At 34.0% G+C, this 27,446-nt stretch overlaps 1 protein-coding gene across 1 annotated transcript; it reads left to right on the forward strand.

Moving 5' to 3' along the window:
- Positions 1-455: 455 nt before the first annotated feature.
- LOC128164945 (metalloprotease TIKI1-like) lies at positions 456-27,281 on the forward strand. Its single transcript, XM_052829062.1, has 13 exons — positions 456-479; positions 2,868-2,909; positions 3,167-3,265; positions 3,382-3,559; positions 7,585-7,607; positions 8,314-8,458; positions 15,967-16,016; positions 17,573-18,133; positions 23,589-23,910; positions 25,095-25,185; positions 26,497-26,601; positions 26,724-26,819; positions 26,924-27,281. Exons 1-13 carry the CDS (start codon positions 477-479, stop codon positions 27,096-27,098), a joined length of 1,890 nt encoding a protein of 629 aa, XP_052685022.1. The 5' UTR covers positions 456-476; the 3' UTR covers positions 27,099-27,281.
- Positions 27,282-27,446: the final 165 nt, after the last annotated feature.

Here is a 27,446-nt window from a genome sequence, read left to right on the forward strand (position 1 = left end):
CATGCGTGGATCCAGAAAATTTGCCTGAGGGGAGGGTAGGTTCCAAAGGATAGTTTTATTTACTGGAGAGGGGGGAAGAGGCTTATTTTTGGTAATTTTACGATGGATATTTTCCAACCCTCTTTAGATCCGCACATGCAGCTGCTCTCTCAGTTTAACGTTTTATAAGACTTACAAAGGAAAGGGGAATTCTTACAATTTTTGTGTATATAGGACACATGAGACATTGATAAAAGTGCATAAATGTATCCATTGTTTTAAAAATACAAATTGTAAAATTAAATTGTAAATTTGTATTTACCATTAAATGCATTTTTTAAAATTTTGACACAGGTAAAAATTGATCACCCCACCGCTTTCTCTTTGGCACTTTTAATTTTAATTTTAATCCTAAACTCGAATAAGATGGCGATTGAGTTATCTAAAATCTTCGCTTCCGGTTTTTAGTTTCGTTTTGATGCCGAACACACAACATCATGGTAAGAATTTTTAACAGAATTACCCTCTTGTTCACTAACCATGAAAATTCTTATATGTAATATTCGGTCCAAAGTTAATGCACAATATGATAAGGCTTAACTTGTAGGATAAAGGTTTGTATTGTCGTTCAAATGAACATAGAATGCTGTGTAGATGCTCCTCCTGTAAAATCTTTTGTATTTGAGTTCATTGACAGTGGACTGAATACATGTTTTACATAATGCTTAAGTTTAGAAAGCGAAGCCTTATCCTGGGCTCTTGGGCCCCGTCAGAGCGACATATATGGCCAGAAATTAGTCCTGACTTTTACCCCTTTCTATTTGTAACCAGTAACATTGGTTACATCAGTAACAATGCTTGATTATGAATAATTTTCAAACTTTGATGTACCTGTGACAGGTTACAGTGGTCACTGGTAACATTGGTTACAAGACAGAGTTAGGTTTGGGTTAGGGTCAGGGTAACCAGTTACCAATGTAACCAGTTTAAAAAAGACGTCCTGTAAATCATGAAAATGACCGTCACCTCTGTAACCCTATGTCACCAAGAGAATATTGCTGTAACCATTGTAACCAAATAAAATAAGATCCTCTACTAAACAGAAAAAGGCTTGTCACCTATGTTACTGGGTCTGGTACAATCATTAAATTTAGCTGGGTAGTTGAAAGGTATATTTAATTGACATATCTGTTAACCCTATGAATTTCAAAAGAGACTCCCTCGACATTGCTTTAAAATCTAATATCTCTCGCATCCAACCTATCTTTAGCACAGGTGATTAAATTCTCGTGCAAAGATGTCTACCCCTTTAATATGAATCAAGTGAAGTCATACCCAAACTGACTCATACCCCAACAGACTCATAATCCATAGGTCCGATGGTAAACAATGATACTTGGGTTGTAGATATAAAGGATAAGCTGTTAAGGTTAGGTTTTGATATAATTACGAATAATTTTAAAAATATGAGGTAATTGAATGTAGAATTTTCGATAGTTTAATGTCATCTCCTACAAGTTTGCCAATGAGTTTCTGTTATAAACATTTGATTGACAATTTGCTTGTTTTCTTGCAATCTCATCTTTAAACTGATTAATTATATTGACATAAATTATTCTCACTCTTTCAAGACAGGCATAATATTATATTTACATCTATTGAGTATGATTCCCGCTATTTCTTACGGAAATTTAAAGTTAAATCATAGCTCTATAGAAACAGCCAGGCTGAAATCTACATGCCCGGTTATCAATTTGTCAAAATCAACAGCTGCTGAAACTGACAGGACAGAAATTTACACATCCTGTTTATCAATTTGTTGAAACCTACATAAACCTAAGAAAAATCATGGACTGCACAAAATTATCATGATGATGTCAGACTTAAAGTCTCATAGGAGATTCGGCTGTTTCTTTTAATATACTTACGTACATTAATAGTAATTTAGTGAACTTTACTTACTTTTTATGACCAATTTATTTACATGTATTAGTTAAATGAAAGATGTAAATATAAACAATAAAATGCTTTCTTTGATGATTCATGCGGGTTATGAAAGTAGCGATCATTGCAGAAAAAATAAGATAACCTGCTAATGCAGGTTATGTATTTTTTCTGCAATGATCGCTACCTTCATAACCCACATGAATCATCAAAGTTTAAATAATTTAAGTCACTTTTACTTGGACTATTTGATTACAAGTCTGTTTGGGTACAAGTCAGTTTGGTTACAAGTTGACTGTAATTCCTTTAATAGATAATAATAAAGATCATTCCACAATTATAAATTGACTATTAAATATAGTTGACTTTCAGAGTGAGTGAGTGAGTGAGTGGATTAAAATTTACATATATATAAAACTTATATATTTAAGGAATGAATTCAATATTTATTTGTTTTATACGATATAAAATGGTTAGGGGCAGTTTACGCTATATAAACCGCGAAGCGGTTTATATTAAAGCGTAAACTGTTTCAAACCATTTTATATCGTATAAAAATAATAAATATTGAATTCATTGCTTATAATTTAATTTTTTTACACTTCATTGTAGATAAAAACGATCATTTAACCTTTAAAATGACGTAATATTGTACAAAATTCAAACGTAACGTCAGGCGTATTGATAGGTTTTTGACGTTAGTCTTACTATGACGTAGGCAACATTCTTTATACGATATAAAATAATTTTTTTAGCCAATCAGAAAGCGCGTTACGACCAGAATTAAATTATATATATATAGACCATAAATGCTAATAGCTTTATTTCACACCAGTCCCCCCTCCCCATTTTTTGATTTGATATTTTCTGTAGAGTATTTAGATGCGATATTTTGCTGCTGCACTTTGTTATGAAATTATTACATGCTGGGTTTTTTTTTGTAGTTGCCATTATCATTATTAAGGACAGCTGTCAATCATCCTATGGTAAGTTACTGCCATAAGACCAGAAACATATAATGCAAGGATCAGTCATATTTACTGGTAATCAGTAACATTTACATGAATAAAACAGAAATATAATATTTAAATCACTGCCTTATTTAACCTACAGTACTATATGTAATGTACCGGTATATGAATGAAAAATATATGGTAACAAACCTATGAAGATGGGTAGTTTTAATTTCTTCGAGCATTATACTTTGAATACATACAATTCTGTTTCATTCTCTATCTTTTAGCTTGTTGAATTAAAGAATGGAGAGACATATAACGGTCATTTAGTCAGCTGTGATAACTGGATGAACATCAATTTGAGGGAAGTCATTTGTACATCTAGGGTAGGTAACTTTGTGTCGGTTTATGAAATTTAAGTCTTGTATCATTGAAGAATCCAGTTTCAACTTCAGACTGGAGAATGTTTAGCTCAATGATGATTTGTTATTTTGAATGACAGGATGGTGATCGGTTTTGGAGAATGCCCGAATGTTACATCAGAGGGAGCACCATCAAATATCTCAGAATACCCGATGAGGTGATAGACATGGTTAAGGAGGAGGTCATCCAGAAGTCAAAGGGCAGGGGAGAGATGAGGGGTCGAGGGGGCCCCCAAAGGGGCGGTCGTGGAGGAAGAGGTATTTATTCACATGCAGATTCCACTAAGGCTGTCAATTCTATGTTGTACATCACCTGCATATGTAGGTTTAGAGGAAGTTTTTGTTTGAAAAAACAAACCCCTATTTTTTAATATTATTTTTAATATTACATGATGTATCCTTTCTAGTTTGGCTATACTTTTTGCCACCAAAAAACTGTGATGGAAATGCAAAATATTTATAGCACATTATGGGTTATATGTCAGATATTCACATGGATTGTCTTTATTGCTAATACGACAGATAATTTAACAGCTACAGCTGTGTTATAGTCTGTCCCAAGTTATTGCTTCCATCACTTTTTTGATGATTTTTAATAAAAATACACATATCTGTGAAAGAAGTACAGTTGAAATCGATGAAATGGAAAATATCCAAGATATCTTCTTTGATAAATTATCCCTTTTCACACATAAAAGTTTACAGGAAGGAAAAGAAATTTCTTGCAGAGATTTCTAATGGGAAATGTTTACATCTTTTCTCCATTCTGAAGTACTCGGGACACCTTTCGCAATTTTTCAACATTATCATCCGTGATAATTAATGGCTAATGCAATGCAAAATCCCCGTAGACTTTCTAATTTGGGATATGTATTGAAACCTGGAGCGGTAGAGGGAGCATTTCAACACAGATAATCTGGACATTTTTCATATTAGTGGATGAACATAGTTTGAGCACAAAGGTATTTATTATTATCTAAATATCAAGTGAAAAGTGGTGGAAACAAATTCGGGACAGAGTATAGTGGTCATAAAGCTTGAATACTCTCTATATATACTCTCTATATTTATCAATCTACCCTTAAATAAATAAGAATACTGGTTTGAAAATTTTATTTGTTTTAAACTTCATTACCATCCTTTAAAATAGGTTTTGTATTTTGAAGGTGATCAATGTTAATTGTAGAATAAAGTAGTGGCATTAATAGAACATGTTCTTTTTCTGCATGAATGTAAGAGGTATAAGGAACACATTATCGAAGAGAGTGATCTCCCTTTCAATGTGATCACTTCTCACTTGGCTGAGACCTCATGCAGTGTCTTCTGTTGTGCAATCAGTGCACATATTCTGGCGCTGCTCCTGAGATATCGTAAATCTTGTTCTGAAGAAATTGTCTAATACTTAACATGAGTGATACCAAAGATGCTCAAAGTAGAGAAGTTTCCCTGCTCTATGACTGAGAAATTATAGGGAATTAAACATTGTAATAATTTATGTTTAATTATATTCTTGTCTAATAATTTTTGAAGTGAACATCAAATCTGCAAATTATAAGAATTTTAAAAATTGTTGTCAATAATTGGTTTCAGAGAGAACTATTGTAGTTTTTTTTCTCTCAGTTATTTTGTATAGCAATCATAAAAACAGTTATGCCTGCATGCACAGATCCATTAGATTTGTCAATGATATTGTAATTAAAAACACATTTAGGAAGTAACATGAAATGTTCCTAAGATATGTTTGCTATTCTAAGAACTGTGACACACATACTCATGGATAAAAAATCTTTATCTGAAGAATGCAGTTGTATGCATACTGCAGTGATGTAAGCTTGTAATATAGACATACCAGGCTGTCTGTACAGATTTAAAGGGAGGTAATCCCAGCATTCTTGCGACGGACAGTTGATGTCCCGATTGTTTCGTGCCGTTCTGTCGTTCTACCACCACGACGTCTTGTCAGGTGTCCAACAAACATGTTTGCTGTTCTGCTAAATATTTACTGGCATGTTTATGCTCTAAAATTGTGATTCAGGTTTTCGTGTAAACAATCCTCTTAATTTCAGTGATAAGCCCAGAAGGTACCCAGTGCTTGTCAGAGGAGGCACATTTGAAGCCTCAGTAAACTAATGTAATCCTTTTTGTTAAACAAATCTAAATTAGTTTTCTTCAGTCAGTTTGACTGGATTTTCAAAACAAAAGCTCTGACTTTTCATTCCATGAAAGCAGGATAATTCTAAGCCTGACTTTTGATTTTCAAAAAATCATTTATCATGTGACTGGTTGGCATTATGGGTAGATATGATCCACCCTGGATTCTGAATAATAAATTTGGAATTTCAACAAACAGGAGAAAAGGTCTGATTAGTTTTTGATTGAAAAAAATTGACCATATATTAAGACTTAACATCTTTGTCTTAAACATTGAACATTGGTTTAATAAATTAATAGACTTTATATCTAATTGTTATAGCAAATGAATTTGAAAGAAAATATATTATTTGCTTAAATTTTTCCTGCATTAGTCATGTCTGATTCAAATATTCTTGAAATTCACAATCTAAAATATAAAAGTAAAATCTGCCATGAAATATCCGTCAATTCTTGAAAAAACCGCACATCCAGTAATTTTCGCTATGAGCCAATTTTCGCTTTTTTAGTGATCTCTTTTACAATGCAAAATGTTTATTACACAGAAATTTTATCTGGCATTGTTTGCTTTTAGAAAATTTTAAATGACAAAAAATGACACAAATCAAAAAAGTTAAATATTTTTCCCATATTCGCAAATTTTATTACCAAAAAAACAGATAAACAGTTATTGATCCAAAAAGTAATGGAGCGTAGTTTGCCTGCTTCACTTGGTTATAGACCCTGAAATGTTTAGTGCTACAACACAGTGTGAAAGCGACCTGTATCAGTATGTCATCAGGTGACCAAGATTTGTTGGCAGCGAGGAAAAAAGTTTGTACATTCGTTCCACCTTGCAATATTTGTCATACTATTACTTCCAATTTATAAGCTAAAATCATCTGATAATATATCTTAATTCAAATATAGTTAGTAAAAAAAACAAAAAACCATGTAGGTCTATTTGAAAAAATTGAATAATTCATATCCATTCACACAAGAAGAGGCCATTTTACATAAACTGGAGCCTCTATCAGCGAGATCAACAATTTGCTAAATAGGCGAAGTACACAAACCTGACATCAAAGGATTATTTCCCACCCTCAATATCATTATCTGATTAAATTTTAATAAACTGCCAGTTTTCCTTTAATTACAGATAAAAACTTGAAATCGTAAAGAAAAATACTGTTGATGACTAGGATTATTTGAACAACTTTTTTTCAATATTTTCTTCTTTGGTTTTTCATCACCAACAGGCACTGTATGAATAATATATCTGGCATGCTTTAAATAAATCAAAATGATGAAAAACTGCAGACAGAGAGATGCCCCCCATTATGTGTGGAAACACATGTCCAAAAAAACATCTTGCATCTCAAGATCCCAGCCATAGATAGATAGGGGCAAGGTACGTAGAGCAAGTGAGAAGGGGACCCTTTGAGGCTCTTCCAAATGTCCCTGAAATATTAGTGTCGAGGAAAATGGTCTCCGCAAGCTGCGTATGTACTTTAGTGAATGGCAGTGTGTTATCGGAGCCAGGCCGTATCTTTCACATTGTAGGTGTGTCCAGATCCATGCACTCTTGTTTGACCAATCATAAATTTCGATAGACAGGGACAGGCTTATTGTGTCTAGGATATCAGTTGGTCACATTTGTCTGAATTAACACAGTTGCTTCTGAGATGTTTTTACGATCGTAGAAAAATACAAAAAATAAAAGAGTATCATCCTTCTTTTTACACATAATAAATATATTGGTAAAAATTTTAATTGTGTTCCTATTTTCAACAGTTCCTCTATAAAAGCAATAGCAAGGAATGTTTGGAATTTGGCTTCAAAAGCATGGCAACCATTTAACGTAGTTTGGTTCTTTAATGTCAATTAACAATCAGCAAAACGAACGTGATTTATGAATGACGGAAATGGACAAATGTTATAATTCTCAACTTCATCTTAGAATCTGTTATATAAATTAATTACCAATTCAAAAGTGTAATGTTTTTATCATATAAATTCATCAAATACCAGATAATTAGCTGATTACCTATGCTCTTTAATCTAATTAAATCTGAAAAGGTATAAAAACGTGACCTACTTTGAAGAAATACCTGCATTCTTGAGACATGTTTTTGTGGTATCATCGTGATCAGTGCTAAAGGCTTTGCTTTGTATGGTAAGATCTCCAGCAACAAATTAAGATCAGGCTGCACTTTGACAATCTGGGCTCGGATATTGTTGTCAACAGGTGAAGTGTAAAAATTCATTTAATATGAATGTCAGGCTTTTTTGTCTTAAGAAAAAGTACTCAGGTGCTTTATAAGACATCAATCAATTAACGATCCTGATGCTGATAGATATCCTTTATTAATTACAGTAAACTGAAGCCTGGATACATTGTCATACTTTGCCTGTACATTTATACATTAAGATTTAAAAAAAAAAAAATTAAACATTGTCCTTCTACATGTACCAAACAAATTTTATATATATTATATGTGTACTTGTATTTGAATACCGTAACTATTCAAGTTGGACAAAAATTCTTGTAGATTTTACTAGGATTCAAATGCAGTGCCTCAGTTCTTAGTACTTGTTTATTGTTGATTTGTTGCCTAAAAAAGAATCTGAATTTTCATCACTTTCACCTAATACTATTAGGTTTCCTGAATACAAATTTCAGTCTTATTGTGGAGTTCTTAGACAACATTACCTGCCAATAAATGTCAAGGAATGCATCATTCTAATGTCTTACCGGCATTGATGACTGATTGAAAAATTGATCAAAAAATTGTCTTGACAAAAATCACATAACAGACCAAATAATGCATAGAGTTTGTGTTAACATTTATATTTATTGTGTTTAATTTTTTTTCCCCCAGGTGCATTCGGAAGCAGGGGTGGGGGACGAGGAGGTGGGCGTGGGGGGCAGCAGAGGCCCGGCAAGGGTAGGGGAGACTGACAATGAGGCCCCAAGAAGGGATGTGAAAGTGATTCATCTAATGGTGTGCATTCAAGAGGACACATGTTAGTGCTAGTGTGAGACGTCATTATTTCATCATGGTGCGTGTAAGAGATATTAACACTCATTGTAAATGAAAGCAAGTCTACATGTGATGTTTGTTATTTTGTACATGTATTTGTAAACATGTAGGTTAAGACTTAAAATAAGGTATTTTCAGTTATATAGAATCTCTGGTTAATAAAAGCAGTAACAAAATTGTCATTTGGGTTTCTCTTTTGTTGCTATTGATTCAGTGCAGTAGTGAGCACCATCTAGTCAATTGGATTAGGGACGGTGACACATTGGTGCCATAGTAACGGGGAAAAGACGTCCAGAGTAGCAGAAAAGGCGAGGAACTTCCAACCTCATGCTGGCAGATGTGTGTCTCTTGGATTAGGGATCTTGTATGCAAGTCAATTTTCAGAGGAAATTTCAATAAAATTGAAATCGGTACAATACACTTGTGTAATACCTGCTATCCCATTATGTCAGGTAAAATGAGCATTCTCGTTATCAATGGTATTTCACAAGGGATTGCTGAAGGATTTATACTGCCAAAAATTCATTTTTGAAAGATATATTATGAAATTGACAGAGCATTTACGTTGTTAGTTTTGCAAGTAATATGGTATTCACGTCATACAGAGAGTAAAGATATGATATATAGTATATCTTATCGTAGAAAAAAAGAACTATCCTTAATGAATAATTATGTTTCCTTGGTATGAGAATGACAATCAGTAATTGATGTGCCTTTATGAGAGCATTATGCAACATGCTAAGCTTTTTATCATGTTATGGAAACGTTAATTATACAAGTCATCTGCCAACTTAAATCAAAATTCCATTTATCATATGTATATATGAGTTGCACACCTGGTTTTCACTGCCTCATCTTTCGCAAGAGAAATGGTCGCTGCATCCCAGGCACATTAAAGGAGTAAAGAAATTTTTACTAGTTGTGATTTTTATAAATAATGCACAAAATATTGTGAAGATAGGCCTATATAATGGCATCGTAAAGTTTAGTGTAGTAAGATACGAGTAGAAATAATTACTGGGTATTGTTCTTACCATGCAGAAACATATCTACTCCCCATATATGTGGAAAGTTTTTGTGAATCATAAGATTTGTAAACATACAATGTTTATAGCATATACCATTATATTTATGATGACATGGAATGTAAAATGTTTATCTATTAGAATGATAATGGAGCATTTAAAAATTAAATCAGTGATGTTTTGTTTATCAGTTTAGATTTCTTGTGATGCAGTACACATACAAGATTCAAAGAAGAATTGCCGGTACCTATGAAAGCTTTACAATAACTTTGTGACAGACTCTGTTATAATTACAACATAGTTTTGTATTAAGCACTTTACCATATTGATCCTGGTTATACAATAGGAAAAAGAGCATGTTTTATGGATGACTTTAAGATAGAAATTTTACAGGATTGTCTGTAGCATTATCTTACTTGTACAAAATGAAGTATACATCAAGAATTAAAGATAGCAGGATGAGGGCAAAAGTCATGGAAGGATTTTTTCAAGAGCATTTCAGTTTCATTTGTTACGTTGCTATAAATTATTATTACCTGTCTGTCTGTCTCTCTGTCTGTGTGTGTGTGTGTGTGTATCTCTCTCTCTCTCTCTCTCTCTCTCTCTCTCTCTCTCTCAGCATTAAAAACTGATGAAATATTACCCAAGTTATTTATTTACACCTGATGTTTATCCCAGAGTACTGGAATATTGTTTTATTATTTTTGACGGGATAGATGTAAATGATACACTGATGAAACTCAATATCTCCCATCTCCCCTGCAGTTTCTGTCAGAATTTGACACAAACCTTCTCAGTGTCTATGTCTGGTAGGGATCAGGCTGCCCAATTTTATCTATGAATAAAATATTTTTCTTTCAATGTTGAAACTTGAGCTGTTGCCGGAGTCTTTCTTAATGAAGGAAATAGAGTAAAATGAAATGTTCCCAAAAGGCAGTTCACATAATCTAATTGATATCAATTATTTGGATGTGACTTTTATACCATTTCTATCGTTTATACTCTGGTCTGCTTACAAATGAATAGTGGAAAAAGTTATTGCTTTTTGAGAGTTTTTCAAATGAAAGCTGTCTGGACTGCTCTCCACCATATGTATGCTTTATCTAGCAACTTATCAGTCTAATTATATTTTATCTGTTTTGCAAACTAGCACTTTCTTAACAATTGCGTGAAAATGGGTAAAAATTTGGTTGAAAGCAAAGTCCTTGTGATATATCAGATAAAATTGATGTGTTGTGTAATTATCAATATTTATGGAGAAGTTACAAAGGTTTTTTAGTGCATAAAGATGTCAGCTGACTTTTTAGTCTATGAAGTTTTGTCTGTGTGGTCCATTTATTAATAAAACTTGTAGGAGCAATTTTTGAAATGCGTTTGTCCTTGGCACTCTGTTGATGTTTTGAATAAAACAAGATTTTTTACAAAATGTATACACGATGTTTACTTTCATCAAGTTCCATGCAGGTCCACTGAGGAGAAGCAGGTATTTAAGAGGGCAGGATGGTTTTGGGCATTTTTAGACTGTATTGATCTTCTTTAGAAGAAGAGCTATGTAAATTTTTTTAGGAAATTGCTCAAAATTAAAATAAAAAATTTTGCTGGACAGAAAGACATAGCTGACCTTTAAAACCTATTCCATATGTGGAAGCTAGCTACAGTTGAACTTTGATATCTCAAACACTGATATCTCGGATATACAATGGATATGTCAAAGTGATTTGTAAGTCCCAACCACTTATTTTAAGTATTTTACCCTTGATATCTTGAATACTCAAATATCTTGAAGTTTTTGAATAGTCCCATCTAGTTTGAGCGAATGAAGTTTGACTGTAATTACTTCCATATTAGGAAGTCTGACATTATTCTGTGATTTCCATGTTTTCAATGCTTTTGTCAACCATGTACTCATAGAAATAGTCCATGAAGAGTAGTTAACCCATAAAAGTATAGAATAAACCAGATTATTTTTCATATGTAAACATTATATTCATAAGTATTTGAATAATGTTGAACATATCAGCAAGAAAACATACCTTTTTGCATTTGAAAAGTATATGGTAGTTGAACTCCTTAGTTGAAGGAATGTATATGTACTAGTATTTAATTCTGTAAAGAACTATTTCTAACCAGCTTGAACAAAATGCTGTATATACCAATATAAATAATAAATGGTTTTCTTGTAAACGAGAAAGTGCTTAGTTGATGAAAATACTTTTGCATATTCAAAAGTAATAAACATGTGTACAGTAATTTTTTTTTTATCATGAGCCTCTCTCTCTCTCTCTCTCTCTCTCTCTCTCTCTCTCTCATTTTTTGTTTTAACACAACTTAAACCAATTTCACTTGAGAAAGCAAACAGTATGGCGATTTAATGTTTCTGGTCTGTTAACTTTTTAGCTCACCTGAGCCAAAATCTGAAGTGAGTGATTCAGTTGTTGTCCATCAGGATTATCTAATATTTGTTACAATTTCATATTCTCAAGATAATATGTTTTACTGTGCTACCGTTCTGGCGAGCGCAGCAAGAATTACACATACCTTGCATCATTGTCAACTTATAGTTTTATTTAGGTATCAACGAACGTATCATCAAAGTATGCCAAAGGTACTAATTTAATCATAGGTGTCGGAACCGGGCCACCCCCACTTTTTTTGCCGAATTAGACCTAGCCCCCCCCCCCCCCCCCCCCACACACACACACACTTTTTCTCGCAGGAAATATAATTATTCCTAAAAAAAGGTTGAAATAAGAAGTTGGAGTCATAGGCTTACTAGACCCCCCCCCCTCCCCGGATTAGGAATTTCATGATTTGGGGGAAAAAATTTGGAGGGTAAGATTTTTTTTTGGGAACAATAGGTATACCCCCCCCCCCCCCCCCCCCCCCCCCCCCCCCCCCCCCCCCGGATTAGGATTTTCGTGATTTTGGGAATTAGTTTTTTCCCAATATTTCGGAGGATTAGTCAAGCCCCCCCCCCCCCCACTTTCAATTTGCTTCCGACGCCAGTGAATTTTAATGGTTATGATACATACAGCGCAACCCCTTACCCAGAGAGAGAGAGAGAGAGAGAGAGAGAGAGAGAGAGAGAGAGAGAGAGAGAGAGAGAGAGCCCGGTACCTGTTTGTAGGTGTGTAGTTTCCCACTTTTAAATTTAATGGTCTGACTATATGCAATATCTACATAATTGTATTTACCTGTTTATTTTTTTTTCATTTTATTCCTTTTTATTTAGTTCAAAATGTCCTATTGTTTATTTCCTCCCTACTCATATACTTACCTACCTACTGTACATGCATGCACAATTAGCTTAAAAATGGATCGATGTGACAGTAAAGTATGGCTCTTGCTAGTATATATATATAAAATCTCTATATTAAAATTTTTTTTTAAAACAAATCATATGTCAATGAGGCAAGTATCGCAGTCTATACTGAAATAGCCTGTACACTCATTACAGATGTTTGATCCACCTCTAAATTTATCGCGGGAAATATGGCACGAGTGCACTGTGACGTCATCCATGACTTTGTTCGTCTTTGTTTACGTTTCTCGACTCAATACGAAGGTATGGAAACATGTAACAAATCTTTTGAGTCTCGCCAAAGCATATGCGGTACTCAAAACGTGTCTTCAAACTTTAAGTCACCGTAAATTACGAGTTAAAAGTCGGCCATTTTTGGCATAGCACCACGGGTGAAAACATTAGAGAGCATTATGGGACGTAGACAAAAAATTTTGTTTGATGAACTGTAGGTTTAGCTCGTTCTTTTTCCCGCGCACACTGGTTCTTAGAGCTCGCTTCGCTCGCCGGCGCTGCGCGCCGGCGAGCTGCGCTCGCTATAATTGACCAATTATATTTAAACTTGGCACAGAATTTCATTGGGTACAGTGCAGTTAATTTTGTTCAGATAATGGCCAACCCCTTCAAAAGGAGATGCTTTTGAAGAGATTGTTAATAGTTATAAAGTTTAGATCTGTTCAGTCAATTTCTTATAAAATACTTCCACACCAATATTGATCATATTTGGTATGAAGCATCTGTGGGGATTCTTGGCTCACAATGGGGATGAATTTATCATAAAACTGCATCACTGCTTCTTTTGGAAACAAGTTTTTCTACCCCTAGACATCTTGCAGACAGACTGAGGGTATACATGCATTGAATAATGATGATCAAAACAGTTTGTATCAAATTTGTTAATTCCATGACCCCAAGGTCTTGACTTTTTATATATTACAACCCAGTGTGGGGTCTGTGTGTGTGTGTGTGTGTGGGGGGGGGTCCGGTCTTTAAATCAGTTGAAAAAATCTTCTTTATCTATAGTATTCTTTGCTGATCATGTCAAAATGCATTAATGCCCTTAGGTTTATTATCAAATTAGAGGTCTACATGCCAATATACTAGTACATTAACTATTAACTTGGACAATCATCTTCACCTCTTTATTTCATATTTGAGATTTTTCAATCCCTGATCCATTTATTGTCTTTTTACTAATGTCAAAATACCTTATGTTGTTTTATTAGTCAAGTGTCCTAAGAATCAGCCCCATCTCATTTAGACAAAATTCTTCAAAATGGTTGTAGTCCCCATTCTTAAACCATTCATAGTCTTGAGTGTTTATGTCAAGAATAACACATTTTTGGTCAGTACCCATGAGCTCAACCTTTTTTCTAATGTCTTGTACATGGTTCATATAGCCAGTTGTAAACTATATATTTTGGCAAAGTTTATTTCATTATGCATAGGATTTGCTTGGAACCGTTGAAAATTGTTTTCATGGTGAGCAGTGTGGCCCGCGAGCCAGGCTCCTTGCTTCGCGCGTGTGTCTTGGTGGCAAGCAAAATCTTGCGTGACCAGGACGTTGATTAGTCAGTAACAAAGATACAATCAGGGCATTTTTTCCAAAAAATGAAAGGTAAACCTGATGCAGATTCCTCTACATGCACGCGCTACTATTTCTCAAATGTGCGTGCGGGCGGGGTCAAATGACAATAATAATGTCCGAGCGATTGTTCCCCTTTCCTTTAATCGACTGTGACATTTAGAGGATTTTCATAACTGTTTTTATGCTTTTTTATGTGTGTAACATAATAATTAACTATAATAGTAAATGCATCCATCCATCATGTGGTGCTCGACTGATGTTCTGTTGGACGGATTTTTGTTTCCCTTGACATCAAGATCAGAGGGGATATAAAAAATATCTTACACAGAACACGCCTTTCCCTCGCCCACACTGCTGTTGTCTCTTCTGGTATTATATTCATTTTTTTTCAATTTGTTGGTTAGATTCACGAAAAGATTCGGTGAAATGAGATTTTAACAAAAATATACGAATTCTGAATCAAATATTACTCCATTTGATTTTTTTTTTAAATTTATTATTCTTTCTGGTTGTAGAATCTTGTGTATGTACATTCTACTGAATTTTTTTTTTTGTAATTTGAACTTTTCAGATTCGGAAGATATTAACATGATAATCGGATGGTCAAGAAGATCCCTGGATTCAAGCGGTGTCAGTTTTTGGCGCCAAATCGTTTTCTTAATTAAATGGGTGAAATGAGCTACAAAAAATTGGGAGCATATCAAGCATAATCTCAGATTTCGGTACTTTTATTTGTTGATAAAATGTCATATTTCTTCCATGCTTTTTATGTTTGTGCAAATTCCTTCGATTAAAAAAAGTATTGTTGAAATTTAATCAACTCAAATAATTGATTTGGAGATTGCGATCTCCTCAGTGGTATTTTGAAGGGAATGGTCATGCAAAGTTTGTCAAAGAAAGAATATTTTGTTTAAATTCATCGAATTGGTACTAATTTTTTCTTCGTGCCGACACAAGATGGGATATTCTTTACGATAAAGGACAGAGGACGGCAAAATCAATAGCCGGATTAGGTCAATCTCCCTTACGTTTTAGGGGGTATATTTGTTTTTGTTCGTATTTCGGCAAAATTAAGCAAAATTGCAAGCACTCATCGATAGATTTATTTGCCTTACAAATAAGACGATTTAGCGTGGTACCCCCCTCTCCCCGAGCTTGGGGATCTATTTATAAAAGCGGTGTATATACAATCACCTATCCTACTCGACTCCACAGCGCTTTACTAAAGCAAAGGTATAAGAGTAATCGACAGAGAAGGTAGCGGTGCTATAGTGGTGGCAAGAAGAGCGATGTAAACAATGCAATAGTATTTACTCATCTCGGCTTGGACTTCGTAATTACTTTTTCTGGCTTCTAAATTTTCGACAGTGAGGTGTGAATTTTGTATTAAATAAATCAGTTATTATTAGGGAGAGGCGTGACACTGGAGAAAGGATCGTCGGTGTGTTATTACAATGGAGATTACAGAGATATAGGGGAATCATGAGAGAAGAACGGGCACACGTGTATCCATGGATAGAATAGGACAAAAATGTGTAATATATTTGTTCTTTACCTATGTTTAATTTATACAACAGCGAAAAGTGTCATCCCCGAAGAGAGAGAATGTGACATCGCAAACAAAAATGTAGGTATTTTAATTGATATGTAGATTGAATTACATGTAATATTTTTACATTTTTTTTAAATTTTTGATTCAAAGGATTGTTTCCATGTTGTATTTTTTTGTATTACAGCTATCTTAATTTTTGTGTCTTGTGTAAATCGTAAATAACAATTCGTTTGGCCCGATAACCATTGTTTTAAAGAGATGAGTATTATTGACGAAAGTGGCAATACATGTATTTTCAAGACAAATTGAACTTCTATTTTCAGTCTATTATAGAATTAAACGAGATGACCAGTAAATATACGGAAAAGGCTATTATTATGTCCAAATAAATTCGTGTTTGCTGCATTTGTTTTTTAAGATTGTTAATTAAGTCCAGTTGGTTTATGAATTCTTGATGAGAACTAAACATCGGTGTCAGGTTCGTGTTGTGCGAGAAGCACAATGGATGAGGGGTATACCCCTGCATCGACCTGTACTCCGGTGATTTTGGTGGGTACAGGAGCAAATTTCACAAACACCCACCAAAAAACCAGGTTGCAAACGGAGACGACATTGAAAATGCACATAAATTAGACTGGGTTCCCCCGGACAAAGGCGGGTTAAGTGCTTCTCCGCTTCCCGTCAAATTATATGTACTTTGGTGTCGGCAATTTTACAAAGTTTAAAAGTGACTTTTGTTTGAAAAAAATCCCAGGACAATAGGTTGCTAGTCATTTGGACAATTAAGCTTAAAGGCAAGGTTCATTTCATCGTTTACCGCAAAAATTCCCATTTTTCTATCATGAACGGTCTCGGATGTCTCGTGAGATGGGTTTGAAAACATTAAATTCAAGAAGTGTTTCACCACATTTTTAAAACCGTTTAAACTAGCGCCACTAAAGACAAAAAATTCACCGGAATCATTTGTAGAATCGTCACATTAAACATATTAAAAAGGCAGCGATATTGATGCCTTTTTACATATTTATATGGTTTGAAAATTGACAAAAAACACATGGTAACTGTTTAAAAAAAAAAAAAAAAAAAAATGTACATTTTGAAAATGCATTAAGTTTGAGATATTTATTTATTTTGTTTATTTCTAACATTTCTGAAATTTAAAAGTAATTATGGTTAATTTTTGAAATTCCCTTCAAATACTTGAGACTTGGTATTCTGTATCAAAAATACATATTTGAAAAATGATTTATTCGTATGTTAACACTGTTTAATAAATGGAGTTAAAAAATCCCTTAGGCATTGAAAATTAATATAATCACAGGCCCAATTGGTATAATGTATGTTTTTTGGTATTTAGTAGACCATTAAACTCTTATATTATCAACCATAAAATATTAGCCTTTAGGTATCTAGGATTAACTTTATATACTTCCTATCAATAAATTATTTTTGCCATTCTTGTTTACCAAAATTTTTGGAGAAAGGATAAAAAACTGAAATAATTCTTTTTCAATAATTTTGACTTTTTTCTCAACTATCAAAAACTAGGTTTTCCTTTGTGAAATATGAATATTTTCCTTTAAAATCTCTCTATAAAAGATTCTTTAATGATATATTTCTCTCTTTAACAGCCTTCTAATTTGAATTCCTTCCTGTGGACGCTAAAGAGAGATCCCCCATCCTACTTTTTTGGCACAATACATGTTCCCTACACAAGAGTATGGAACTTTATACCAGAGAACACCAAAGTGGCCTTTGAAGAATCAGAAGACATTGTGTTTGAGCTGGATTTAACAAATCCATATACAATTTCTGCATTAGCCAATTGCCAGCTTCTCCCGAGTGGAAAAACTTTGGATAGTATCCTCCCAGAGGATATTTATGTTCGACTTAAAGACCATATTCAGTATGTGAAGTCCATGCTGCCATCATGGATGACTGCGGATCAGAAAGGGATGGGGCTGTATGCAGACTATTTGTTCGACATCATCGCAGGAAACTGGGAAAGGAAGCGTCCAATTTGGGTGATGCTAATGGTGAATTCTTTAACAGAAAATGACATTAAATCCAGAGGTATTCCAGTTCTGGATCTTTATTTGGCACAGGAAGCGGAAAAAATGGGGAAAGTGACCGGTGCAGTGGAACGGGTGGAGGAACAGTGTGTTCCACTCAATGAACTTGATTTCTCTCAGGTGTGTATGCTTCTAATGAATCATGCTCTGTTTTATTGCTTGGAGACATCACGCAAGTATTACGGAAAATTGCTGAAGTAACAATTATCTTGAAAGACTCACGAATCTTGAGAAGATTCCACTTTAAATAGGGCATCTTTCTTTATGCGAGATTGACAGAATAGAAACATATGCTTTTAAATTCAAATATTATCAGTGATATAAGTGGCCAATTTATTAATTTGTGTTCCAGATTTCTTTGCCCTCTCTTCTGAAGTGCATATTAATTTTAAAATGTCTGTTCAGAATATCCAGTACCATTATATTAATTTTTGTGGTTCATGTTTTATTAGAGGCCTTCTCTTCATTTCTTTTTATTTAGCAGATAGCAAAAAAAGATAAATTTAAAAAAATTTCAGACTTGCATGTAATGGGTAGAGAAAAAATTGCATTTCCTGTTGGTTTTATCAAAATATTAACCCTTAATTCTAACATTTAAAGAAATGAAGTGAATTTTAGTTTGAATTAGGAAATACATAATTTAGAACCAATTGTTATAAAATGAATTATTTTGAAATGAAGGCTATAGTTAGGTAATGATTTCTTCTTGGAAATTGTCACACTACACGAAAAATAATGTAGGCTGTAAGGTGGTCGTGGGTCAAAGGGAGCGCGCTACATGTTAGAGAGATCTTGTTTACTTAAGTATAGGACAAACATTGTTGTGTTATATCTTATAGAGCCATTGTCTGTGTCAGACTGTGGCCAGGAGTAAACATTCGAATATGACTGGCTCTTGAACCCCCATGCAGACACCAAGTCCACGAATGTAGTACTACATGTATATACATATATCATATTGTCAGCATCATTTAGACATCAGATATGGTAGATCATTGGTAACACTCTAGAAAACTTCTATCTTTATTTGACAAAACATTTTGGATGTTGAGATATAGTGAAGATACACAGAAATTTGAATGTTATTCTTAAACTTCAAATAATGCTACTTAAAGTGTTAAACTTCATAGGTGTTTGGGTGAGAGCAAAAAGAGGTGAAGAGAGAAGGATATTGAGAAACTGCCAGCAAAAGTGACAAGTTGATAATCAAATTAACTGATTCTTAATCAAACTGATAGGTGTGATTAAGGTGTCAACACTGTTTAGCTAGACAGGAGTTGGCGAGTTTGACCCGATGGAACACATGGCATGATTCACTGTCCAGTTACATTCTCTTCACCCCCTGCCAGACAGAATGACTGCGAGGGTGGCAGACTTGTGTTCACACAGAAGAAAAACAAAAGCACTTTAACAGGAGAAATTGTCATTTGCTTTCTCTGTGTACTCTCTGTAAATTCAGGGTGGTCAAGGGTATGTTAATCTGCCTCAAGCTACAATCTTATCAGTTCATTGTGTAAGAGCGAAAGGGTTGCATCTGTTACTGATTTTTCAATTTAAAGCGTACAGTTAATGATAACAGATAAAGATTGGTGAGGTCCAAGTTCAAATGGGGAAACACAGGTGGTAGCGAAGTTTTCTCTTGCATTCTTCCAGGTCTTCAAAGCGTTTGCACTGGACAATCCAATTAGTGATTGAGGTCTGAAATGACTGTCAATCAGTCAGTCTGGAAAGTAAATGAGTTTAAGGGAGAAGTTTTTTCTTCATTGGTAGGAAGGAAAAAAAGGGGAATCAATCAAGACTTTGTCTGATCTAATACTTAAATTGATTCGCTTTCCTCTTTCATCTTGTTTTTTTCTTATTTCCCCATCTGAAAGGAATAGGCTTGCAGACTGATAGATATTTTTCTATTTTGAAAAAACAGGGAGGTTTGTGAAAATAAATACTTAGACATTTTCAAGAGAGATCTAAACAGTTTGTGTATATTGTTTTAATGTGCAAGAAAAGAACAAAACAACACTTTGATTAAATGCATTTGTAATACATCAAAAGATGTCAGCCAAAGACTGGTGATAAAACCCAGCATCTCCTACATATACTGAGTATATTGAATGATGCTTCATATTATTTCTCTCAGCAGTTGGCTCGCTAATCTAATAGAACTTTCCTGTTAATAGTAATAGGAGGCATTTTCTGCAATTAATTATATTGTAAAGTAACTTAATGTGATAGAGAGGGGGAAATTAGCAGATAATTCAGTTCTCTTATCAAGCGAGACCTCAGCTTAGTTGTTGTGTTGGAGCTTCCTACCGAGTGCCTCCTTCTCAAAGTGTCATCCCCTTGGAAGTCTGATCAATTGGACAGTCCTTGTTCGCAAATGACATAACAATCGATTTTTCCTCCTTCTTTTTGAAGAGGATATTACTTTTTGTCCTCTTTTTAGGAAGTGTTGAGATGAAGTGAAGGCTGCTAGGAGATTTTTTGCTTCATAATGAAGTTGTTCTTATGCACGTTTTGTGAATTTTTTTTTCCCTTCCATTTTTTTTGGAGCCACATGCAGATTCTCCATGCCAAGTTTTAAGTATCAGCCTACAAGGAGGTAAATCCCACTCGAGGTTTTACAATAAATAAGTTCACTTCAGGAAAAGATTTATATGCATTGTCGAGATTTCTGAACTACTGCTAAGCTCTGAAAACTGACTCCTTAGGTACTTGTTTTTTCAAAGTCAATATTTCTCCCATCATCGCCAATGACAAGGCCCTTTTTCTATTCACGTTTGCCTCTTGAACTAATCTTTTATTTGACTTTAGAATAGTTTTAAAATGCACTTTAATTTCCTCTATTCACAGTTTTTAGTTTAGGGATACAGAAATTTTAACAAAAAAAATCCAATGTGTAGGAAAAATAAATATGTATTATATAATTAAAGAATTTTATCTATGCAAAATTAACCTTTACAAAGGCATTAATTGAAATTTTTAAACTTAAGGCTTCAGAAAATTTTGATCTTGAATTGAAAAAAAATTATGCAGGCTTCTTCATTTGGATTAGAAAGCAAGCATGAATTATGCATGTGTTTATGTAAATGGATTTTCTTTACCACCTGTTAGTCCATTGGTTGACATGGCTGTAAATAAATGTGCTGCCACAAAAATTCACGTAAATCAGTGTAATTTATGGACCTGGTTTACATTCCTTCAGAATAATAAGCAAGATATTTCATTTGTACTAACATGGTATATAGGACCCCTCAGAGAGAGAGAGAGAGAGAGAGAGAGAGAGAGAGAGATGCTCTCGGTTGTTTTTTTCTTCAAAACATGGACAAATTTGAGCAACATAAAAAATGTACAAATGTAAATTCAATTATACACTCTTGCACTGGCCAACTGAATTCCACTAAATTAAATACTTAATGACCTGACCTTCTCCATAGTGTGAATGGTCAATGCCATATTAAAAGGGAACAGATAAGAAAATATGAATGATTTATTGACAGGATGATGATAGGACAAGATACGGATATGATTAAGGAATTTGTTTATTTAGATATTGGTAGATAAGAAAATAGACACGGGGAGGGGAAATCCTGTTAATATTGGCAATGCTGCAGATGTTTAGACTAATTACGGGGTGTTAACAGGGTCATCGTGATCTGAGGGAGCAGCTGAGAGAGGCATAATACTTTGATATTGTTGTACCAGAAATAAACTGGCTAGACTTTGAGAATCGAGGCATTGGTTATAAAAGTATCAAAGAGGCTTCTGTGTTATTTTTGTAAATCAATAAAAATCTATGGTGTACATGTTGTAATTATGAATGATTTTTTTAAAAGTTAATAATTATTCTATAGTTTTAAAATTCAAAACACTTTGAAAAATTTTTTGGTTAGAATATCTGTTTTTAGAAAATTCTGTCTTTTTTTGTGCTGGAATGTGACATACTGGTAGCTAGTATATTATGTTTCTTGAATTCATTAAATCTTCATAATAAAAAAAAATGAGTAAAATTTAAGACTGAATTCTCAGACAGAATGATGGATAAACTCCTTAAGGAGCCTTATGAATTGGGGGAGGCACCCAAAATAAACATTCAACTTCTTGAAAAATGTCAATGAAGACCATGAATACAATGCTGAAAGAAATGGCTATTTACATTTGAACTTTTAATTCACTAATAAATTTACTCTGTACTTAATGATTTCATCTTTTGCCCAATATCTCAAAAAGGCTTGAAAAGACAGACAGGATTGGTGTTTTGACAAATCGTTTACTTGATTCAACACTTGTGTGTTCCTTCGTCCAGTTATGTAATCAATTCACGAACAGTGCTTTAATTTGTAAAGAGCCAAAATTTATAAATTTCACTTTAAGCATTACCCTGTAAAAATATTTTCTGTGTAAATATTTTACATGTACAAATATCAAAAGTGCCCATATACCGGTAATTGGCTGTTGTGGAAAGAGGAACACGAACAGGAGCTTTGTTTAACATTACCACAGAACTTTTTACTGTGTTCTTCCAGGGCTCCAAAATTTCAGAAGTCCTCAAAAATACCCTATAGAATAAGATTTTTAAAATCATATAGCCTTATCTAATGAATTATAGATTAAAAAAAAACTTTAAAATTATTTAACAGTCACTCCCAATACTGAATTGAAGCACATGTGTATATGTATTGAATAGCCATCAGCACTTAGGGTTTGTTGATAAGAAAACTCAAAAAGAAGAAAATCCCCACTTCAAGAGTCAAGCGTTCCTAGCTTAGGGCAGATGCACATTGTATCAGTCAGCTATCAATTCATCTGGTACAGTGATCCAAACCAGAACCATGCACCTTGTCCCACTGTGGCCTCGGACTCCGGTTTTCTGGCTTCTGTATGGAGATCCGGTTCATGTGTTCCATATCGCCCAGTGAAAACGATCCACAGACTGGCAACACTTCTGGATAATGTAATCTGTGTGTAAATATCTTTTTTGACCTGTGGTGTATTGGTGAGAGGCAGTAAGATCAAAGAAAGAGGTGGATGGGGCAATAAAAACAATCGCTGATTACCAATTACATGCTGATGTATTGAAAGACCCAAGAACCATACATCAAGTCGAAGCAAATCAAAATGTTTTCCTATAGACAGATAATGACCCAGAACTTTTGGTGCATTGGAAGGAAGGAAGGGGATGGGTTAAGATGAACACAGACAAGGGCAATTACTCTGCAAGAGCAGCCAAGATTATTTCCCTTTTTGTGCTAGTCAAACAGGACAGTATTATGTCCTTTATGGAGACACCTTATTTTTTTTTTTTAAGGAATTAATGCCTTGATAGGGACTGGAGCAAGAAACATGCTAAATTTTTCTGTCTGGTGACAGTAATTGTATCATTCATCAGGCAAAGAAAAAACTAGCTGGCATAAATTGCAAAATGAAAACCAAAGTAGACAATATATTGAATATAATCCCACAGAGATTTCTGCTTCATTCAAACGTAAATTCATCAAGTTGAAGGTCTAGTATTTCTTGTAATATTATCCACCTCATTTTCATTCAGATTTAATTTTCAATGAAATTTTATTTCTTTCAGGTTTTGTTTGCGTTGAATCAAACACTGTGGCAGCATGAGGTTTCACGGTCCAGAAAGAACGCTGTTCACTATACCACAGACGACCTCATTCACCACTACAACTGTGGCGACCTTAATTCAATTATATTCAACCACGATACGGCACAAGTGCCGAACTTGGTCAATAGCTCACTACCCCCTCAAGATCTTCAGACTGCGAAAATGATTGATGAATACTTCCGAGACGAACTGATCAACAAACGCAACGAGAGGATGACAGACAGAGTCATCAACCTTTTGAAAGCTCACCCCCAGAAAAGCTTTTTCTTCGCTTTTGGGGCTGGTTAGTCAATGCTTTTAATTTGTCATCTTTGCTGGTGTCTCTTAAAATATATATGGAAATTCTTATAGCCCATAGGTCTGTGGGGTTTTTTTTTCGGTAAGACTTCCTTTGCTAAATGAATCATGCAGTGATATGGATCTTGCTGATATCTTTAAAACCTGGAATTAAGGGTGATATTTTTATAAAAGCAGTTTTATTACCGTAATGATGACTTGGGTCGTGATACTCATTTATTTGAAGATGAAAAGTAAAGATATCCTTATATGAACTGCAGATATCAAGATTTTTAAATTGTTGCTCTTCATACTGCCCAAAGGTGTTTGAGGACATTATTCTAATAGCATTTTCAGTGTTTACCTCAAAGAAAATATGCAGTGAGAATAGCAATTTGTAGAAAGTGGAATGCTTTTCAAGCCAAGTAAATCTGAATTACATCTCTGATTTATAAAAGACAGAATAAAATAGCAATGTTTCAATTTCCAAGATACCAAATCACTCCCCCATTATGTTGCCAGAGATTTGTAGAGTAATGGCTGATTTGGGAATCTTGTATAGTCTACCACTGCAAATGATGTCATGGATTTTTTTCCTTTGGAATGTAGTCAGTTCAGCCAAAAGAAAACTTTCTCCCCATCCTACATGTTTATTTTCCAGGTCACTCACTGGGCATTGAAACTGTGAGTGACAGATTGAAGAAGTTGGAAAGAAACAACACAGAAAAACTGTGAATTCTTGTTTGTTTTTCAAGGTCAATTTCTGGCCACTGAAAGCATGACTAATGAACTAACATAAAACTTCCTAAAAAATTAATTTAAAACTGTACCAAGTTCAAATTTCCAGTAAGCAAGATTCTTAGGGTTCCGGATTTTTAAAGGATCCATGTACCTTTTAAAAACTTAATAAGACAATTGACTGCTTGTAATTTATGAAAATACATCTCCTGAAAATATTATTTTTAATTCAAGTACTAGTACATAAATTGCATGGTTGATGCTGAGTGTTGTTTTAAAAATAGGAAAGAAGATGAAACCCTTGACTATTAATACATGTAATTCATTGATATTCATACTTTTAGAAATATTTCATGCATTGATAACAATCTTCAAGGAATGAGCAAGTAGTTGTATGAATTCCAAGAGGATGAAAATAACAGTCATGGTTTTTAAGAAAAAAATTATTTACAGGGCACTTTCTGGGCAATGAAACTGTGATTGACAGATTGAAGAAGCAGGGGTATTCCATAGAGCACATCCAGCATGACGACAGCATTCCAAGGTAGTGAAGCCCCGGTCACAATTACAGAGGGGGCACTTAGTTTTTCTCCTTATCCATCACCTCTAAGTCAAAACCGTATGTTAATGTCAAAGCCATTTGGGTATTTACTCTAATACAGATTTAAGCCCATGGATTTGTTTGAGACTTACCCATTGTCATGGTATTGAAAGGATATGTGAGGTTTTCAGTGTGCTTCAATTTTTAAGTGAGAAATAGGTCACATTTTTTTTATTACATGTAATAATTTAGATGAACAAAGATTCTTGTCAACCTAGCTATTTTTTGTTGTTAATATCAATAGAAGTGGAAATTACTGAATTTAATGGGAAATTACTTAGCTTTTTAACCCAAGTATTCTTTTGACAAAATAACAATGAGCATTAAAAATAATAATTATGTTTTCCATTTATTTTTTTTTTGTTATTCGAACAATGCAACAGTAAGGTTCAGTAAAGGTAATAAATAATTATGTTTGCAAGGGAGACAACTGAGAATCTTAATGAGTGAATAATTGGGCAACTATTAAATAAAAATCTGACTAGAATCCTTAACTTGCTGCACTAATGATAAAATTGTACCCCATGGAAAGTTTTTCCAGCATACTTGCGTATTTCATTTTTATGATGAAACTGCGATAGTCAGATTTTCTATATGGACCTCCAGGGGAATGCGGGCAATTATTTTCTGCCATTTCATGGAGAATGAAGAAAAGAGTACATAATCGGCAGACACAGGAACAAATACATCTTAATTATTTTGTCAGCTAAGGAGGTGAATGTAGAATAAATCGATAATGATCAGCATTCCACAATGTGAAATATAAAACCAACAGACTGTCACAGTTCTGTTGACTTACACTGTTTTCCATTAGTGTCACTGAGGGACTTCCTATTTATGCATTTATCAATCTAATTATTAAGCTTCATAATTAAGGCCATAAACTATCAGTTCTGTTGTAAAAACAATTACCTATCATAGCTTTTAGCACCAGTAAAAATGAAATCAGATATGAGTAACTCAAAGGACAATTACTCTAAACTTGTCATTTATCAAAGAAAAGATAATGACCTTGCGGTCATAAGAGGACATTGCCCCCATTTTTTCTTTGCTGATCAAATTGATACCATATAATACATGTACCATAATCTTTTTACGTCCTGATTTATATAAGAAAAGAATGATGCCTATATATGAAGCTCTGTAAGACCCTTCGGTTTATGTTCATATGGAAAGTCTAGAAGCGCTAGTTGTTTTCCCATGTAAAAAAAAAATACTTACTAAATATTATACTTTGACTGTTGAATATTATAGGTCTAAGGGAAAGAAAAGAAGAAAGCTAAGGAGAAAGAAAAAAGAGAGAAAACATTACTTCCAGTCAGTAGAAAATATATGGCTACCCATGGACCCCAGTAGAAGGTATAACCCTCATAAATTGTAGTTACCAATTATGGTAAACACTTTTTGAAGATAAATGTGGTAATAGTTGTATGAATGAATTTGGATACTCATGTAGTTTACTGGTATTCTTTTTTATATAGACCATGGATGGACCAACTTAACAAAAAAACCAGGAAGCAAGCCAGAGCCCGTGAAACTCCATTTAATGATTTATGGATTCGTATAGACAACAAAAAGTAAGATTCTCTCTCTCTCTTCCTCTGCTACTACCACTGCACAGGTTGCACATGCATTGACACTAGCTGGCATTCCTAAAATGTTTTAATTTTTCAAATTACAGTCCAGGGCTTATGACAGAACTGGCAGAGAGGTTTCGTCAGAGTTCAAACCAGACCCAGCCCCAAACCCAAAAGAGTCAAGTTTATTATCAACAGGAAGCGAAATCCCTGTCACACATCATCCACAGTGACTTGATATTATACATTGTCATGGTTACGATATTGTTATTTTCTTGACAGTGAAGATTTCTCTCTTTACTGCTAACATTATAAGTTATTATTTTTTTACTTGTCTTTCAACTGGGGTACATTTAATGTTGTGTTCATCCTTGTTTTAACTAAATATTATACATAGTATGGTTGGTTTCCAAGAATCTGTAACAGGAACCATAACTCTTGTTAAAGTTGATGCACTGAGAAGATTATTTCCCTTGTTACTGTGATATTCATGTGTTTACAACGCTTATCCTAATTTTTATAATGCTGATATTGTTGATCATGTGAAGACTAGCAAAATACTCAGTAGGCAAAATTAAAGAGGAAATAATGAATCCTTATTATTGAAAGAGATCTAATTAAGGAGGG

The sequence above is a fragment of the Crassostrea angulata genome, chromosome 10, assembly GCF_025612915.1.
Source record: "Crassostrea angulata isolate pt1a10 chromosome 10, ASM2561291v2, whole genome shotgun sequence".
Classification (NCBI taxonomy): domain Eukaryota; kingdom Metazoa; phylum Mollusca; class Bivalvia; order Ostreida; family Ostreidae; genus Magallana; species Magallana angulata.

Bases quoted from the DNA above. Each gene is read 5' to 3' on its own strand.
- LOC128164945 (XM_052829062.1), top strand. The intron at 8,459-15,966 runs GTTAGTGCTAGT...TTTATACAACAG, and splicing joins GTGCATTCAAGAGGACACAT to CGAAAAGTGTCATCCCCGAA. The intron at 16,017-17,572 runs GTAGGTATTTTA...TCTCTTTAACAG, and splicing joins GTGACATCGCAAACAAAAAT to CCTTCTAATTTGAATTCCTT.